Here is an 18,660-nt window from a genome sequence, read left to right as displayed (position 1 = left end):
CTACTACAGAGCAGCTTTTAACAGATGGCAACAAGCAGAAACTAATTCAAATGAGCAGAATGAAAACAATGAGAAAAAGTTTTTTGAGGTTTGAAATGTTAGTTCGCCACGACAAATTATTTTCAAAATCGACATGTCGCAATACAACCTTGCAGTGTCATCCTTTGCATTTGAATTGGATTTTGCCCACTCTGACACGCCATCGACTGAAACCAGTCAATTATTTCGGTGGAAGCGGTCCAATTCGGCGGACCAGCTGCCCGTTGTGTCCGACCCTGTAATTTGGAGGGGGGGGGGGGATTTGCTCCTACTATGGCAGATTCATCATGTGATGCCGTCTATTTTCTTTGCCAGAATGACTGCTACAAGCTCACGTGCGACGTTATTTGGCATCCCTTTATGAAATTCCATCCATTTTTCAATGCTGCCTGTTCTTGTTTTTGGTTAAATATCTGTGCATGTATGATATTCAGGCCTACAGTGACTATAACTAGTCTACACATGTCATGACTGGGCGACGCCAAGGTTATGTTTGGGTCATGGCCGTGAGGTCAAGTGTCTGTTTTGAACTGATGTAATCGGCGTGTAGTTTCAACTGGTTTTAAGCTATGTGATGTCAAGAATCTTTAATCTCTTTTCCTGGTCAACAGTCTATTAGATAATTCCATGTCAGTCCTGTTACCCACATGTCTAGCCACAGCTAATTCGATCATTTCACTGTCTATTTAAGCCAAACCGGGAAGTGCGCATTTGTCGGATCATTACCTCTGTTCCTCTGTGCATCTCCACAGCCCAAGGGGGCTTGGCGTCTCGTGATTCTCGATGCATTCTCACTGTTTCTCGTCTAGTCAAGTTTGTTCTACGTCTCTCGATGTTATGCGAATAAAGAGTTAAAATCTTACTTGTGTCTGCATTTTTGGGATCCAACCATGACAACACGCCCCTGTTCAAGTGTCAGGTTTGAACTTTTTTCCACCTTTATACCGTTTCAGGGGTTTGATCACATTACTTGGTAAGGTGAAGTTTTGATTTTGAAGTTGGCTTTCTCACTACAGTCATGCATAGTGCACACAACACCTTAAGAACAAAAAATATGGGGGGAGCATAGAAAAAGCCCACTAGAACAGCTAAAGTTTAATTAGTAGGCTTAATCAGAGGGAACTTTTAATTTAAGTGAGTTAATTTTGAACATCCCAGTTTTGAGGGTGTGCATGTTTTTTTAAGCAGCTTTTCACTTGAGTTGTACAAGCTACAAGTCACATTAATTTGAGGAAATATGTTGACATTTCTTATGGCCTCATTTTTTTAATTACAAAACTTGGCATGTGAACAGGGATGTACAGACTTTTTATATCCTCTCTCACTTATGAATTTGCCCAAAATATTTTGCTGAGCATTCTGATGGGCTAAAAAAAAAAAAAAAGGCTTTATACCTTCATTTGTTTTGTTTTATCTTCCATCCCAGTTTGAGTCTATATTAATCCTGTTTTTTTTTTCACGTGACGCGACCTCACGTTTTCTTTTCGGAGTGACTCATCCTCAGATCCAAATGATCTCAATACTCAAAGTTGGTCTCGATCAGGCAGATGCTCTGCTGAGTCATCGTCTAGCATGTATATTTGATGGTAACGCGAGTGTGCTTGTGTTGAGTGTCGACTGGTGCACGTAATGTTGTGCTTGCGTCTCATGGAGACGTTGACTGAGGATTGTTTGGATCTTGTCGTCATGGTCACCTCTCGCTGTCTTCTACTTGTCTTCTGTGATAACTGAGAGCTTTTTGGCAGCCCGTTCCGTTGTTTTGCCAAGTCTGCATGGACTGCATTCATATAGTAAATAAAGATATTGATAGTCTTGAGTTTTACAGTAAAGAGCATCTAAAACGCATCTAAAACACAGCACGCCTTCTCATAGATTCCTTTTTGACGTTCTCGGAATCGAACGCCCCTCCCGTATCTTTTCTTTCCTTACTGTGGGCTACACCTTGAAAACGTCACCTCATTCCCTTCACGTGGCTCTCAAGGGAGCGTTTCATCAGCTTGACAGAAACCTGGCATCAGATGGATTCATTCAATTTGCCTCGCACAAAGTCATTTCACTGATTTTTTTATTTTTTTTTTCCCGGGAGTCTGGAGTCTTTCACAAGAAGACGGAATAAGCATATTCCGACCAGTGGATAAGTGATGGCAAGATGGGCAATGAGGGTGAAAATGCAGATTATGTTTTTGTGGAAAAACAGATCATTTTCTGCTGCATGTAATTGCACAAAGTGCATGTAAAAAGTCTGCACACCCCTGTTAAAATGCCAGGTTTTTTATGATATAGAAAGATGAATAATTTTTCAACTATTAATGTGACCTACAACTTGTACAACTCAATTGAATTGATCTTTGAAGGGAATTAGGAAAAAAACAAATGAAATAATGTGGTTGCACAAGTGTGCACACCCTCATAACTAGGGATTTGGCTATGTTCAAACTCATGTTGAATGGGCTCAGAACACATCTGCCAGAATTTTAAATCCCTCTAATATATATATAAATATACTCCAGGTGTTTTAGTAGGCTTTTTTTTTTGATGATATTTGCTTCCTAGCAGAAGCATGAATGTTTTCTACTTCGTCTAAGGCCCTAATACTCATTTTAGGTATCCTTCACAAATTAAATTGCAAAACTTTTTGCCTAGGGTGTCTAATGTTAGTTGAAAATGGCAACGTTTGAAGATTCACCATAAAAAAAAGGCGGTGCAAGGGCCTGCTCATCACTAGCTTAATTAATAACGTTCTTGCTTTTATATGGCGCTGTAATAGATCTCGAAAGTTTGACGATCGTTTGAAAACTCTGCCAATTTTTTCCAGTCGTGAAAGTGAAACCAATTACCTGCAGATCAAACTTTTGACCTCCACTAACTAAACTTGGAGTCCTTTGAAATGAATAGCTCTGTTGCTTTGCCATCCTGACAATCTCTCAACGTTGCAAGATCTGAATCCATCTGAAAACGAGAGCACCGAAACGGCTAATTTGACCCCAGCGATACTGAAGAATCGTTAGGTTTCTTGTTTTAATATTAAGGACGATAAGCATATCACTGCGATAAACTCTTATGAATAATCCCCTCAGTGAGATTTCCACAGTGAGACCAGAAGTTGCACTAATTTGACTGCCATGGCGAGATAACGCGTATTACTGCGACACATGATTTAATTTGGCGCCGATAACAGAGCGTTGCATCTCCACTGGTCTCATCTCCATTGTATCACTCATGGCTGCTTCCCTCCAATATCTCAAATTTTAGTGAAGTCGTCTTAAAAAAAATAAATAGACTTCTTCAAATTATGCCCGCATAGCCCTTCATGATACTCATCCTTTTCAGGAAGTAACTCATTTCATTGTGTGATCTCATTGTGTTGGACCGTCACTTTGGATTACAGCCCTGACGGACACAGTTTCATTCCATTTAATGGGAATGGCTGCAGAAGCAAAGTAGAGTGACAGGTAGAAGCTGGGAGATAGATGAGAAACGGCAGAAGGAAGACGAGTATGCGCGCCGCTACCAAAAAAAAAACAAAAAAAAAACACCGAAATTCCCCATGCGGAACAAGTGGATGGTTCGTAATAGATGAGGGGCATCGTCTTACACCGAATAAGAAGGCAGTCAAGCAGGAGATGCGCATCTGTCATGCACACACACCCGCAAACAAACGTACTCTTCTCAAAGGCCAGCTGGTCCGCTAACGAGTGGCCATTGTTACACTGCTTTGCACACTCGGCTTGCCGCCGATGCACAATTACAAAAGCTTGAAAGGAGCGAGACGCAAAATTCCCTTCCAGCGTTTGAGCTTCAAGTGTTGGACGAATGAACAAACCAAACATGCTTTCGCTACATCTACAATATTGCCTTTAAAGCTCGAAACCAAAGTAGCGGGACGATCTAAATTTTGATGTTACTTGAATCCCAATCGAAAGAACTCGAGGGATTCATTGTCATACATTTCAGTCTCTGAACATGAGCCAAAGATGGATTCAATGACTTCCAATTTTTGTGACGCACGGCCAAACAGTACCCAATAATATAGTAAGTTCCTGAAAATATAACGCCTGCAAAAGTAATAACATTTGCACTTAAGCAAAGGTGTGTTAATCTAAACTTACGCCTACTCAGTCAGACCATGTCTAAATATTGGCACAGCTGGTCTAACGCCATCTGGGTGAATTTGATCAGAGCACAGGCAGACAATCTGAATGACTGTATTCAAATTTACAAAAATCATCCCATCAACAAATACCTTGTCATCTTCAAAAGTCATGTGTAGTTTTCCATGAAATGTTTTTTTTAGGGCTGTCAAAATTAAAGCGTTAACTCTGGAGATTAATTTAAATTCATGCAAGCATTTAAAAAATAAAAATAACTCAGTTAACGCAACCAAACTTGGAGGAGTCACTGACGGAAAGTAGTAAAAATGGACAATAGGTAGTTTTACATATAATTTACTTGCTTGAGGCTTGTTAAAGAACTCTAAAGTAATTTGAGCTAAATTCGTTTTTGGCATATCATTTCAGAGAAAAATTCCTGCTCAAGTTACCTCCACGCAAAACCGATGCTGCTGGAGTGTGGTGCTCGTTAGCAGAACTTGTCCTGACTCGAGTCATGCAGGAGTAATGTTAGAGTCTTGTCTCATGTCTGGGGTCACGCCTGGGTTAAGTTTGAGTAGAGTTCTTGACCGCGCGCCAGAGTTCACGACCCCCTTATGTGTCTGTTTTGGTATTGATGTAACAGAATATAGTTTCAACTAGTTTTAGGCTATATGATGTCTGGACTATATGATGTCAAGGGTCTTTTATGCTATATGATGTTTGTTTATGTCAGGAACTATCTGTAATTACGTCAACAGCCAATCAGAGAATTCCATGTCAATACTAGTACTCACATGTTTAGCCACAACCAATGAGATTGTTTGACTGTCTATTTAAGGGTCTGAGAATTGTGTGTGTTTTGCCGGATTATTGCTCAACTGTTTCTGTGTACCGCTCTCTTAGTTTCTGCCTCTCAATGTTTATTTATTTATTTATTTGTGTCTGCATTTGGGATCCTACCTCTCAGCACACAACACAACTAAACCTGCAAGTGAGAAGTTCTAAGAATTGTTTCTATGTTTCTATTGATTCTAAATATACTTTATATTTGATTGATGATTTTACATTAATTCCAAGATTTTACTCAAATATCTGCTACAAGCTTTGAAGAAAAAAGAAGCAGAAGTAAAAATGTGATTAATCACGATTAATTACACTAAGCTGTGTGATTAATTAGTTAAAAAAAATGTAATCGTTTAACATCACTAATTTTCCCCCACAAAAAATGCAAACCCACAGTGAGTAGTGTAAAAGTAAATATTTTTGCTTGCATCTGACCTCACTACTGTTGTGATTGGTTCTGTGTCCTGGAGAGCATTTGAATGTTGTTGTTGAATGTGGCAAGGACAGACGGATCAGCTCCCTTTTGAATACTTGAATGTCACATTGGCACCTCCGCACTCCTGCTTGGGTGCAAATAATTTCACAGCAGTCATTTTTTTCTAAAATGTGGATGCTGGTTGTGAATTCAGGCGGAAAAAATGTCATACAGTACACATCAATGTCACGCCTTAGAGTGCACATCTTTTCAAAAGCTCAAAGGCACTCACAGCCTGAAGATTTATTCCTAATTTTCCTTCCTTTTTTTCTATTTTACTTTCCTTCATCTTTCCTTTCCTCCCTCCTGGTGGGTCTTCTGCTGCAGACTGGCAATACGAGGGTGAGAACTATTTCCACTTTTCCTCCTCTCCATTAATGTGGTGTTTGTGTGATCCTGTAAATCCCGCGACAGTTTGTTGAAATCATCTTAGAAGTTAATGGACTGTGTTAATCCAGCGTTATTCAATGCGTAAACTGCACAATGTGAACAATGTGCTGCCTTAATTATGCTCATGATAATATTTTGTCTCCCTCTCACAGAATGCAAACTTTCTCGATTGGGTCCTCCCGCTACCATCGTCGCCATAGATGAGGAGAGTCCCAATGGTAAGGCTTCCCGTTTAATTCCCACTTGAATGACGGCCACTTGCTTCAAATTGTGCCCTCCAACAGAGAGAGGTGAAGAACTTTTAAGTCCTCGGCCCAACTTTGAGCAAACACGGCGAGGAGATCTTGACCTTTTCGGTAGCTGCCAATTGGCAAGGCGTGTAACCTGCGCTCGTTAATATTCATGAGGCCTCGGCCAGCCGTGCCGTTGCTGGAGGCCCGATTCTTCTCCAGAATCTTAGCTCAGTTGTCGATGGAAATGCAAGAACGGGTAAATCTTCCTGTTCCACCTGTCTCTATATTGACTTTTGACAAGTTTAAGTGTTGTAGGTGCTCCCTTTAGAAATTCCACTGAGTTTATTTATTTATTTATTTTTCAACTCATACTTTGGGTCAAAGAATTAAATCCAAATTATTTAATTCATTCAAAACCAAAAACGTATAAATATATTTAATACTTTGTCCTTCACTCCCAAAAACATATCTATACGTTGTTGTTGTTTTTCTTATGTTCGAGCATACAGAAGGCTTTGATACAGCTTCTGACATGAAGAGGTCGCTTAAAGCAATGGTAGTTTTTACAAAAAACTGCCAGCAGGTTGCAGCAGAGTATAAGAAATCAGCCAGGGCTATGTTGCAACAAGCTCTTTTTGCCAGTGTTTTCAACAGGTTTGTGAATATTGATGCAACTTTGCTATATACTAATGCTACTTGTTGCAAAACAGAAACAGATAAATATACTTTTTTTTTTACTGATGAAAGAAGAAACTATTCTCTTTCTTTTGGTAGGTTCCATGTTTCTAGAGCAAGAGAACAGAATATTCTGCAAAATCAGTCAAAATTCAGTACAACAGCCGTGAGCGAAGTGGGTTGCTTCAGTGAAAATGGCTCGAAGTGCAAAAGCTAAGAAAAGATGTTAGAAAAAAAAAAGTTGAAATACATTTAAATAATATTACTTGTGTCTCCGGAAAATGGCCTTACGCTTCGTGGCTACATCAATTTGTTTGCAAATTGCGAATGCAGGCGTGGTAATATTCAATTATTTTCTTGTAAATCTCATGAACCTGTTTGTTTAAAGAAAGGCCATCATTTGTTGTCAAAAAGAAAATGCACATGAAGATAAAAACCAAATCCAATGGGCTTACCCATGTAAACAGCTCAAGGGCTCGCAAGGACTGTCATAGCATTTTCGTGTGCTGGAATATTACAGCCAAACTCGCAGGCACAGCACTTTCTTTCTCATTTGTGGTCACATTGTGTCTCTGCTGCAAAATATATTTCAGTCAAGATGGCTGCAGGAGATCAAATGGATATATTTATTGCGCTACAGACAAGATATAACGCTAATGGTATAGGCATGCCACTTCTACTACATTTTATAGATGCACATGTGCTTTCTAACTGGACTGCTGCACAATAAATTACTGACAAAAAAAGGTTTGTATTCATAAGACATGGAAGGAGAAGGCTTTAAGAGAATAATGATGCGATTTTTTTCTTATCTGGGTATGGTTCAGACAAGGCAGACACGCAAGCATATTCATATTAATTGCATATGCAGCCGCCAATCTCCCTTGTTGTAAAAACGCATGCGATCCTTGATGCCGGCTGCTCAATGTAATCTCATTGCCATTATTTATCGTAAAACGTCTCCAATCTCATTCAAATTGTTGTTCTGCATCCAGTACATTAGCCGAATCCCCCACAGCAAAATAAGATTGCGTTTGTTTCCACTCAAGTCTACACGAGGGTTGAGGTAATTACTGAAATAGATCAATATTGCGGAAAAGCGCTAATGGCAATGTTATTATTCATTCATGTGCAAAGACGCAGATTAATTTTCAGCTAATTAGTTTATCAAACTGAAGTTCATGTGAGATTCACATTTTATGTATTGTTTTAATGAACTTTTTCACGGCAGCATGCCATACTAGAATGATTAAAAATAGGACAGATACAGGTCTTAGCAAATACATTATTTAGGGTTACAATCCATTTAATTTTAGGAGAGTCGGGTTCTGGCTCTTGCTCTTACTTGTCACATTAACCTATGGAGCAGGTTCTCCCCGATTAAAGTTAAATCAATGTAAGGTCCGACTCCAAAATACCAAACAATGTTGCCTGAAAAATGAAATTATACGACAGTAAATGTTAAAGATATATACCGAAAAAGAGTTTAGCATTCTGGGTTGTTGTATTCTCTTGATAAACAACATTTACAAATATAGAACAAATTAGTGCAGTGTATACATGACCAAAAGCTATTGAGTAAAATTTAAGCATACACCAATAGACGATCTACGAGAACTATAGAATTTGATTTGTGTGCAGCACAACAGCTAAATGCTGCTTCAACATGTTTGCTTTGAAACGCGGGCTCCACTAAATACTGATTATGTGATTATGTGTAGCGACTTCCTTTTCCAGAAAATAATCAAATCAAGTTTATTTATATAGCACCATACATAAAAATGCAACTCAAAGTGCTTAAAAAAACGCAATTCAAAATCAACCAATATAAAAAAAAAAAAAACACCATCCTAGCCAAATAGAAACGTAATGGAAGCTCAGTCACGGAAAGTCACCAGAAGTTTAGGCCATAACTAAGAGATGAGCCAGAGTCATCCTTGACTATAAATTTTATCTTTGTTGAATACAATAGCTAAAACAAAAAACTAATCAAATAAAACATTTGCATTGTACTATCTACATGTTTACTCTTTTTGGCTTTCCTTAAGCAAGACTGAAACAATGCTAATGTGAAGATATTCAATTTTACTGTGTGAATTGTACCTGGCTGATCCCCCAGCTCTGTCGTGGCTTTCAGTTAAAACTAATGTACTGTAATAATTGACATATCAGCGCATGAGCACAATGCTCATTTTCATCAAGTCTTTATCAACAGCTTTTATTAACGTGCATTTCTCGTTGTGCTTCGGGTGTTACGCTAGCTCAGTTATTTTCTGTTTCTACATGTGGGTTATTTTAATCTGGTCGTCAATCATAAAAAATGAGGCCACTGTGAAAAGAGACAGTTTATATTACAGGCATTGTAATGAGGAGGTAAATTAGTTATACACAATGTGACAAATTTATCAGTGTCTTTTTATTTGTTTTCCCTTCATCGTGAAAGACAAGCCGAGAAACCGGCAGAGACGACCAGCAGACCACATCGACTGAACATCTGCGTGAATTTTTGGATCTCATTTCGCACATAAAAAAAGGCAATTTCATGAAATTCACCCCCTCACCCTTCCCTGAATTCTGCGCAGCAGTGAATCACGTCAAGGCATTTGACATGGTTTCCATGGGAGCGCAAAGGGCCGTGGCCCAATTGTGTGTTAGATATTAGATTGTGCAGATGTTGGATGTGGAAAGGGAAAAAAAAAATACAGGTTTTTATTACCCTATTGAGACAGATGGCAGGCGCCGTGCTACAAAGTGCATACATTTAGCATGTTTGCTGGGGCAAGCCTCAGTATGGCAAATGCGTTCGGGTCATTCACTCTTCTTTTCATCCAACAGAAGACGTGGCATGCATGCATCAATCTTTTTAACAGGCAGAATGGTTCTTGGATTCTGTGGTCAAACACAAAATAGTTATGTGATTAATAATGCAGGACCCTGGGCATGGTAATGGGTCTCTGAAGACTTGCTGCACAGCATATGTACTTTCAAGTAAGTTTCACTTGAAAACACATTTCTGTTCCAAGACGCCATCTCTGGGCTTGAGGTAGCGCTTATGGATGTTTATGTTTCATCTTTTAGCTGATGAGTATGTCTCATAGCTCCTTGTGAAAATGATCTGTTTCGAGTTGAGTGAGACAGAGATGATAGGACGACACACGCAACCATTTACAGCCAGATACGTGTTGCTGCATCGATAGATCGTAATAATTTCTTTTATGGTCAAAGTCACAGTGGTATCAGAAGGCACATCCAATAGGAGAGAGGTTGGCGGAGTGATTTCAGCATGTTATTTTAGCAGACATACTGTAAACAGCATTGGGAAAATGAAAGCAAATAATTTCTGCGTCCCAATGTCCTGAGCTTTAGGATTATAAAAGACTCCCAGTTACACTTCCTGGTACACTGCTAGGTCAGCACTTCCAAATATGGGCAACCTTGCACCGGGACACTGTTGTCCATGCTTGCTGCACCAAAAACATTAAGCGCAGTGTGAAAAGGACTTTACTTTCTTTCAGTAGTTTAAACGATTCAACTTGCACTTTCCGAGCCTTTTTCAAGGCTGATGCCTCTCATATCCATTCACTTCCCTTCCTTCTCTTCAGGAACGTTGCTGGTGGAGAACATGCAAATCAACGGCGTGGCAGAGGGTCCGGACCGAACCATCTCCTTGTCTTTGAGGGATAATCACAACTACTGGGTGATTCTGGACCCTTCCAAACAAGCCCTTTACCTCAACAGCACCGGACGTGTTCTCGACAGAGATGTAAGAAGGAAAAATTACTTTTTGACCCTGACCCGATGACTTATGAAGTCAAGTCAAGTCATCCTTATTCGGCCTTCATTTACTGCTATTGTATAATAAGACAAGTGGAAAAAACGGTAACTCTCTTTGTGTTTTGCAGCCTCCGTCGTACATTCAATCCATTGTGGTTCAGGTGCAGTGTACCAACGAGCTGGTTGGCACCGTGATACTACACGAGGTCCGAATTGTCGTGCGTGATCGCAATGACAACAAGCCGCGTTTCCAGCAGCCCAGATACTACGTTGCTGTGAGCGAGGTAACAAGATATCCTTAAAGCAGCCGCTCCTTTATCCTCCAGCTGTCAACCAACCTGGCGCATACAAGACTATAGTAGTAGGACTCCAACGTTCCAAGCAGAAATACAGTCCAATCGATCAGTTGTGTCAAATTTTCTTCTCTCAGGGTCGAGTGACAACACTGACAGATCCAATGACTTTGAGAACTGTAAGCAGACTCTCTTCTTTGGGCCAGATGGCTCAACTCCAAAGTCAGACTCTCGAAAAAATGCACAGTGTGCAGTTTAACTAAAAATCCTTACAGAAAAATATGCTTCAAAATTCGAAGAAAATTTCCAAAAACAACTCCACAATTGTGCTTTGGTTTTCAGTTGGCGTTCCTTAGTAATGCAACCACAGAACGGAAGCAGTGATGACAAAGACCAAAAACCTGATGAGCTGGGATAGGCTCCAGTTAACCTATGACCTTAATGAGGACAGGCGCTATAGAAAACGACCGGATGGATGGATTGTATTCCACTTTGGAGGCTCGACAGTTCAAAATCAGTTACTCGGAGGCCTCCACAATAGTCTTTTAAATGCCAAACCTGTTGTTCCTCTGCTCTCCGGAGTCTGGGAGAGCATAATTTAAAGGTCCGACTGGACGGGGCCTGCATGTTGGCGGCTGTTGCAGAATATCTCATTATGCAGTTTTCCACAGCCTGTCCAACTCAATCTGTCCTCTCAAGCCGTCTCTTTCTCTCCCCCCGGCCCATCGGCATCCACTTTTTGTGCAGCCCTTCTCCCTAAAACCCCTCCTCCTCCTCACCTCTGGCAGCTCTTCATCCTGTCACCTTTTCTCAACCTCCCCGCCCTTCCTCTGCCACACTTGATATACTTCCCACCGTCCTCCTCCGCCGCCTCATCACTCCCGGGCAAAATGCGCCCCTTCATTCAGCTGCCGCATCATTAGGAGATGCTTCGTTATTAAAATATGCATCGGCAATGTAACGGCTCTATGGCAGGCGGAGATAAAATGTGGTCAGTGCGGCCGTGATGTTTTTAAAAAGGGATGCATTTGCTCCCGTATGGGCAGTTTGGTCAAACTTGAGTGGGAGCCTTCTCATTAGATAGGCCATCAAATCACCTATTAAGTTATTACAAGTGCTCATCGTTGACTAAGAAGGTACCAGATTGAGACGCTCTGCTCATTTGTGAGAACGTCATAAAGGGAGTCATTGACATCATTGTGGATGTTTTGGACGAGAGGCTGAGATTTTCGCTAGACTTTATTATCTTGGTGTTGCCGTTTTAGGTATTTCACTGATGTCTCAATCCACAATGCAAACGATAAATATAATTATGTAGGACATCAGTGATGGAGGAGCCAAATATACTTCATCTCATATGTTTCTCATGCTGTTTGGAGACTGCATTCACATTCTGGCACGGATCGACAAAGCCCTTGGCTGATGGAAACAAAAAACAAACAAAAATGTAGCATGGAAAATCATTGTTGGCAACATTTTATCTTTCATGTTGCGTGGCACATGTTCAACTTGAATAGACTTTTCCTCTATTCTCTGGCAAATGAGTTCTCCTGCTGCGAGTATCCCGTGGTCTTAATTGAAAATCCGGAAACCATAAAATGAGTTGTCACTTTGTATCAGAATACAGATAAACACTCTCAAACTAACAAGTACTTTAGTTGATGGTAGTTTCTGCTGAAATGTTAAAAATATCAAACTAATATCGGGGAAAAAAACCTGAGAGGGGGTTAGAGCAGGGACTCCAGCAAGATCAGATGAGATTGAGGACCTGTCCAGTCTTCCTCTGAAGCTTAAGAAAAAGATGATTATGTTTCTCGAGAGCTGTAAGAATATCAAAAGTCCGACAGGCTCTTCTTGACACTTTTCCCGTAGTTTATGACTTGTTGAATTTCAACGAGCTTCATTTTTTTATGTTGGAATCCAAGATTCTTTCTCACTATTTTTTTTTTTTTTTTAAACAAGTTGAAACCTTTACGTGGAAGACTAAAGATTATAATCAAAATCAAATGTGTTTAGAAACACCATCCACCCTTATTATACAACCTAAAATGAACAGAGACTTTCTAAAAATGGCCTTTCATAAAGTCAGATATTATTAGCCCAGCACAAAACGGAATTATCTTTTAGTCAGCACTTGCAAATGTATTTTGAAAGATTCAAGTCCATGAGGGGAGTCAATTTTCGCTCAAACCCTAAGGAGATGATTACTGGCCTTGGGGCTATCTGTCAGAGAGCAATAAGAAATATCTGTTGTGTTTGCAGTTGACTCCAGTGGGCACCACCATCTTCACGGGCTTTTCGGGCAACAATGGAGCGACTGACATCGACGACGGCCCAAACGGACAGATAGAATACACAATCCAGTACAACCCAAGAGACCCGGTGACTTTTCAATCAGCTCATTCGTCTGCAAAATTCGTTTCATGTGATTTTTTAATGATTAGATTCAGCTGAAAGTGACACACTTCGCAGCACAGTTTGTTTGTGTCGCCTACATGACCTGCGTCTCAAAAACAAAAACAAAAAAAATGACAATCACGAGTTTTTCAAAATGACCCGTGGGGCGCACACTGCAACTGTTCTCTTTTAATCAACATTTCAAAGCTCCGTTGACAATTCTGATTGGCTCCGTCCAATAAATCCGGTTTGCACACTCCTGTCATTTTCTCTCTCTCTTTTCATCTGTATTGATTTGCCGGGAGGCGTTATTCCTACCACAAGGGTGGCCATTTTTAGCCCTCCAGCACAGAAATATTCAACATCTAATTGAAAATCTCTCACTTACCGTTTGTCTCTGATTTTATTTTGATGCTACTAAGCCAAAGTTAATCAACCATACAAATACACTGCAGGCTGAAATGACCTTTAACACACTGGCATCAACTGGAGGTTTTTTTTTTGTTTTTGTTATTAGCAGGGAGCAAGTGTGTGTGTGTTTTTTTTTGTCTCTTCAGACAGCCAACAGAACCTTCGACATCCCGCTGACGTTGTTTGGCGCCGTCGTGCTCAGAGAACGCCTCAACTATGAGGAGATAACACGCTACCTGGTCATCATACAGGCTAATGTGAGTTGTTACTCGATTCGGATTTGAAAGTGCTGCGCAGAGACATTGGAAGGTGGATAAAGGTAATCTGGGGCCAATAAAACAGCCTCCTGCTTGAGTGGGAATCAAGTTATGCAAATGAGCCTTATCATGGCAACATTATTTACACAGTCTGGGACTATTTATGCTCTCTGGAGCCCGCCTTGAGGGAACCATGAGCCCATCCTTAATTATCACTAATGTCTTTGTTAATGCCTTTTGTTTTCCTACTTTTATTCCGCTGTTCTGAGAATGTTTTATTTGCAAACAAATACATTTTAGGATTCATCCATTAAGGCTTCTGTTGAGACAGGCCGACACCTTTAAAACTCTTCAACAGAGCAAATAAACAGTTTATGTCCTGAAGGGTTTTTATAGGGATGACGACGGAGCAAGCTTATCGCGCAATCTCCCGTAATATCTTCAACCTTCCATTAAAAAGCAGATTTCTTGGAACGGAAAAGGGTTTGGTCTGAGAAATCACCTTTCCCAAACAGAGCAAACATTTTGTTCATTCGCTACATTTAAAAAAATAAAATAATTGCTGAGACATGAGCATCTAAGAAATCAAGTCTCTCGGACAACTGTTATGCTTTCCTCCTTTGCGTCCCCAAGATTGCAATCAATCAATCAATCAATCAATGAAGATCTCAACCGTGCTCATCTTTACCTCTATTTACATCCTTTTTACATCGTTCGGTCATCCACTGAGGTTTACCAAAGTAACAAGCCTGTTTTGACAAAGTAAGAAGTCAAAAGTACAGACGTTGTCATGGAAATAAACGCACACTACACGGCGACTGCAGGAGTGAGTAAGTCCAAGTTTATACCGTATATCTTCACAAGTTACATCTTTCATAATTCCCCCCTTTTGGGATCGCTCAACCCCCAAAACCAATGGAAATTTCCCAATATGAGAAGACGGTGTGGTGCGTTACAATTCATACAGATTTGACATTTTAGTTGTTTTCTTTAACTATGAAAGCAAATTAGTCAACCAATGGGCCCATTCTAGACTCAAGTTTGCCTGTCCAAGCTGGACTGCTTAAAACCTCAAGGTGAAAGGTGATCAGATACTTTAGATTCCAATGAGCGTTCTAAAGCTTTTAGGTGGCAAAACATCTGAGGAATTACTATTATACTATTTATTTAGTATGAGGTCAACATTAGCCATCAAAAAGATACGCATAGTGGGAAGGTCTAGTTCTGGTTCCTGCAACTACTGTTATCATTTATGGCACCAATCACATCACAGTGCTTTATCTTGACCTCGTCTAGCTGAACTGAAGACAGAATTCCTCTTTTTAATTAGGGTTAGTAACACTATCAGACAAAAATATCCCAAGAAGACTAAAATTGATCCTACTCAAGTTAAGTACAGACACCATAACAATCTACTTCAGTAAAATAATGATATTCTTTCCTTTGTATTTCTCTCACAGGATCGAGCGCCCAACCCCAGCGAGCGGCGCACCGCCACCACCACGCTGACCGTGGACGTCCTGGACGGCGATGACTTGGGGCCCATGTTTCTGCCGTGCACCCTTGTAGGAAACACCCGCGACTGCAGTCCCATCACGTACAAGTCCAACGTGCTCGAGCTGACGGAGCCGGTGAGGGCCTTGATATCGCCGCTCTCATAACTTTATTGCTCTTTTTACTTTAACATTTGTAACGCCTAAGAGATGTTGATGTGATTCGGCGGGTTGATTTTCGCAAATGCAGTTGCTTCACTTTGGTCTGGAATCATGTTTCCCAAGCTGCACCTTATTTTACATTTCTAAGGCGTTTATATTATAATAATCCTGCTTTGTAAACATGACAAACTCGCTAGAATCCTCAAGCTTGCATTCAATAGTACAGCCTGTGGAGCAGTCATGCTTTTATTGGACTGTCTTCATCCTGTTGTTTATCTCGTTGTCGCTCACACACATGCACCCATCGTGAAGACCCTGGGAAATATCGCAGACACAGTCAAGAGAGGTCTGAGGCGCAACGGGAGTAAATCAAGTTTACAACCTGCTGTTTGGAGAAGGCGCAAGCAGACGCCGACAAGGACGGGCTTTATGATAGCGAGGTGGTTTGGTTCAAATGAGGCAGATGAGGAGAAAGCGACAATATGGGAGGGTTGTGCTTCGAAGTTGCAGTGCTTTAAAGCTCGTTGGCAGTGATTGGAATCACGTTACGTCGCTCTTGGAGACGCCATCAGAAAAATAGAATCCTTCACACAAACACAGGCTTCAACATTCATTTCAACCTGAAATTGGCATTGGGGAGAGTTAACTATGACCAGTAAATTGGGCTTACTCACATTAGCGACTGAACCGATTAGTAGTATTAGTGAAGTCGATTAGTTGGCAATTTTTTGGCACATGGACGCCTCGAAGAAAGCAACATTTGAGGAGGGTGTTGGGTCCGTGCAGCAAACTAGCAGTGGTGCCTCAAGCGTATGGAATTATTTTATTAAAAATGAGACTGTGATTGGGTGATGGGTTAGGGGGTGGGACAACTGAGTTTGTATTTGGATGCTAACAGTTAGGCAGTAAAGAAATATAAATTATGTCATCAATTAGTCGACGTTGACTTGAGCTAGCATCGAATAGAAAATGTGCATTTGATCCAATACAATAACAGCTTTTTATCATCTGTAACTTATCTACTGGAAATGTAAACAATCTCTACAAACATAATGAGCACGAAGTTGTCTGCAAATGATACTTTTGTTGGACTTTTTGAGTTGTTACAAGATAATTTTGTTTGAACATTTTGGCTTTGGTTCTTCCTATTTTTGTGTTATCCAAAAAGTATTCTCGGCATTATTATCTCTCCATAGGCAACATTTTTACACGGCGCTTCTGCTGGATCTCTAGATTGTTCCTAATGAAGGGTCTGGCCAATATGTGACAAAATAAAAAAGCAGGATGAAAGGCAGAGAGCTGCAGTTGCTGGGGTGAAAGAGAGGCGAGAGGGTGTAGTGATGAGAAGAGTTTAGTTTTGGAGCCCTCATCAGAAGTTGTGATGAGTGATTACCGATACCAGGTTATCTTATGCTTAGCTATCTATTTATATCATGTTGCATCCTGTGACGTGCATTTGTGAATGGGCGACATCACAACAAATGGCTCGACTACTAGAGTGCCCGTGCGTGTATGTGCGCCTGCTATACTTTCATCTTGTTTGCATGTTTATCATCAACACTCAGTTTCATTTACAGCCTCTTTATGCCACCCCATTACTCATCGTAACTTCTTCTGTCACTGTGCTACACACGCGCGCCAGAGATGTAGCTCATGATGGCTTGTAACTTGACTGCCGGCGGCGCGTTTGCTAGATCACAGCAAACGTATACGAGCGTGTGCATCTGTGATGCGTTGGAGCACTTTTGTGAATATGGACAGCCTCCCCCGCTTGACATTTTACAGCTTTAGTGATTGTGGATTCCTTCCAGTGGGGTTACTGCTGCTATTGCGCAGGGATCAGCATATTGCACCCGTATAAGTCATTATTATTGTTGGACCATTTAATTGCCGAGTGTGTGTTTGTGTGGATATGCGGGTGCATGTCTGAGTGTGTGTCTGCTTCCTTCTCTAGTTTATAGATGTTGTATTTTGTGTGTTGGTTTGTGTTATTTGGACCGCACGTACAGCTGAATATTGTACTTACCAGGAATTGATTTTTCTTGTTTTCCTCTCATCTAATAGCTTCTCAACGGTTGTATTTCTATCCCAATCTCATAAAAATTGATATTTTAGCTCATACTGTTTTTCATCAGTAAAAAAGGCAGACCGCCAATATATATTCTTTATTTTCCTGCCTGAAATAATGTGTTATAAGAGTTCATCATTTTTTCTTGTAAGGTGGACTTTCCATTGAGCTTTAATACAGAGGCATCTTTAGATATGAGCTGTCCTTTTGCCAATTTTTTTGTTGCTTTGACTTGTGAACGCAAATTTGCAATGCAAGTGCTGTATGGGGGCTATGCTAATGCTAACACAATGGGAAACGCATATTTAATCCTTACATATTTCCTGTTGGTATTCAATATAATACTGTTACACTAAGCTTATATTCTTTATCCTCTGCGAGGAACAGCCATCTATACTGTACAGAGATTCATGTGTAGTATATCCATGTGTCTTACACTGCCCCCAGGTGACTAAATGGCCTGCCATTCCAGATATAACCCACATAACCAGGATATCAGTGTGTCCGAAGCTCTTGTTCACGGAACTTTTGTGGCCTCACACATTTAGATAAGATTCATGTGACCTTAGTTCTGTGACCACAATTCCTGATTTTGTCAACAATCCTTTTCGTATTTGAACCCTTAATTAACACTGTTCAATAAAACAAAACCAATTGCGCTTGTGTCTCCAGAACAAGGTGAACCCCCTCAATGTGACTCCGCCCATTCAAGCCGTGGATCAAGACAGGAACATTCAACCTCCATCGGACAGGCCGGGAATTCTCTACTCCATCCTCATTGGTGGGTTTAAAAAATAAAAAATAAAAAAAAATAAAAAATAAAAAAAAAAGTCATTCTTGAAACGATCCACGTCATCTATCCAAGTACTTTTGTTGACATCACAGACATTAAGACAAATATGCAAATATCACACACACGTTCTTCAGATGTAGCTATTCGAAGAGCGCTCCGGTCCAAACCACCATGATTGCACAGTTCAGCACCCATCGTCTGAACCACAACAAAAGTTTTTTCTTTCCTGCCAACGTGCAAGTCTCTCTAAATGGACTGACATGCCT

The 18,660-nt window shown here is 40.5% G+C and overlaps 2 protein-coding genes across 7 annotated transcripts in view; one reads left to right on the top strand and one right to left on the bottom strand.

Moving 5' to 3' along the window:
* The window catches only part of LOC144004698 (protocadherin-15-like), a 133,354-nt gene that overhangs the window by 54,022 nt on the left and 60,672 nt on the right, over positions 1-18,660 (top strand). For both annotated transcript variants that reach the window (XM_077502123.1, XM_077502122.1), the window contains 8 exons: positions 5,776-5,790; positions 5,991-6,056; positions 10,349-10,509; positions 10,649-10,804; positions 13,076-13,195; positions 13,768-13,878; positions 15,339-15,509; positions 18,274-18,382. In XM_077502123.1, the coding sequence (XP_077358249.1) occupies positions 5,776-5,790; positions 5,991-6,056; positions 10,349-10,509; positions 10,649-10,804; positions 13,076-13,195; positions 13,768-13,878; positions 15,339-15,509; positions 18,274-18,382 (909 nt within the window). The remainder of the gene's footprint in view (positions 1-5,775; positions 5,791-5,990; positions 6,057-10,348; positions 10,510-10,648; positions 10,805-13,075; positions 13,196-13,767; positions 13,879-15,338; positions 15,510-18,273; positions 18,383-18,660) is intronic.
* LOC144004699 (glycylpeptide N-tetradecanoyltransferase 1-like) overlaps positions 1-18,660 on the bottom strand; it is a 164,569-nt gene that overhangs the window by 89,901 nt on the left and 56,008 nt on the right. The window contains exon 1 of one of the 5 annotated variants that reach the window (XM_077502126.1): positions 4,580-4,701. The exons of the other annotated variants lie outside the window; for them this stretch is intronic. The gene's annotated coding sequence lies outside the window, so the exon portion shown is untranslated. Of the gene's footprint in view, positions 1-4,579; positions 4,702-18,660 lie in introns of those variants that run through there. 5 annotated transcript variants of the gene reach the window in all.

The sequence above is a fragment of the Festucalex cinctus genome, chromosome 17 (assembly GCF_051991245.1).
Source record: "Festucalex cinctus isolate MCC-2025b chromosome 17, RoL_Fcin_1.0, whole genome shotgun sequence".
NCBI lineage: Eukaryota > Metazoa > Chordata > Actinopteri > Syngnathiformes > Syngnathidae > Festucalex > Festucalex cinctus.
This window is presented reverse-complemented; position numbering and strand designations above follow the sequence as displayed.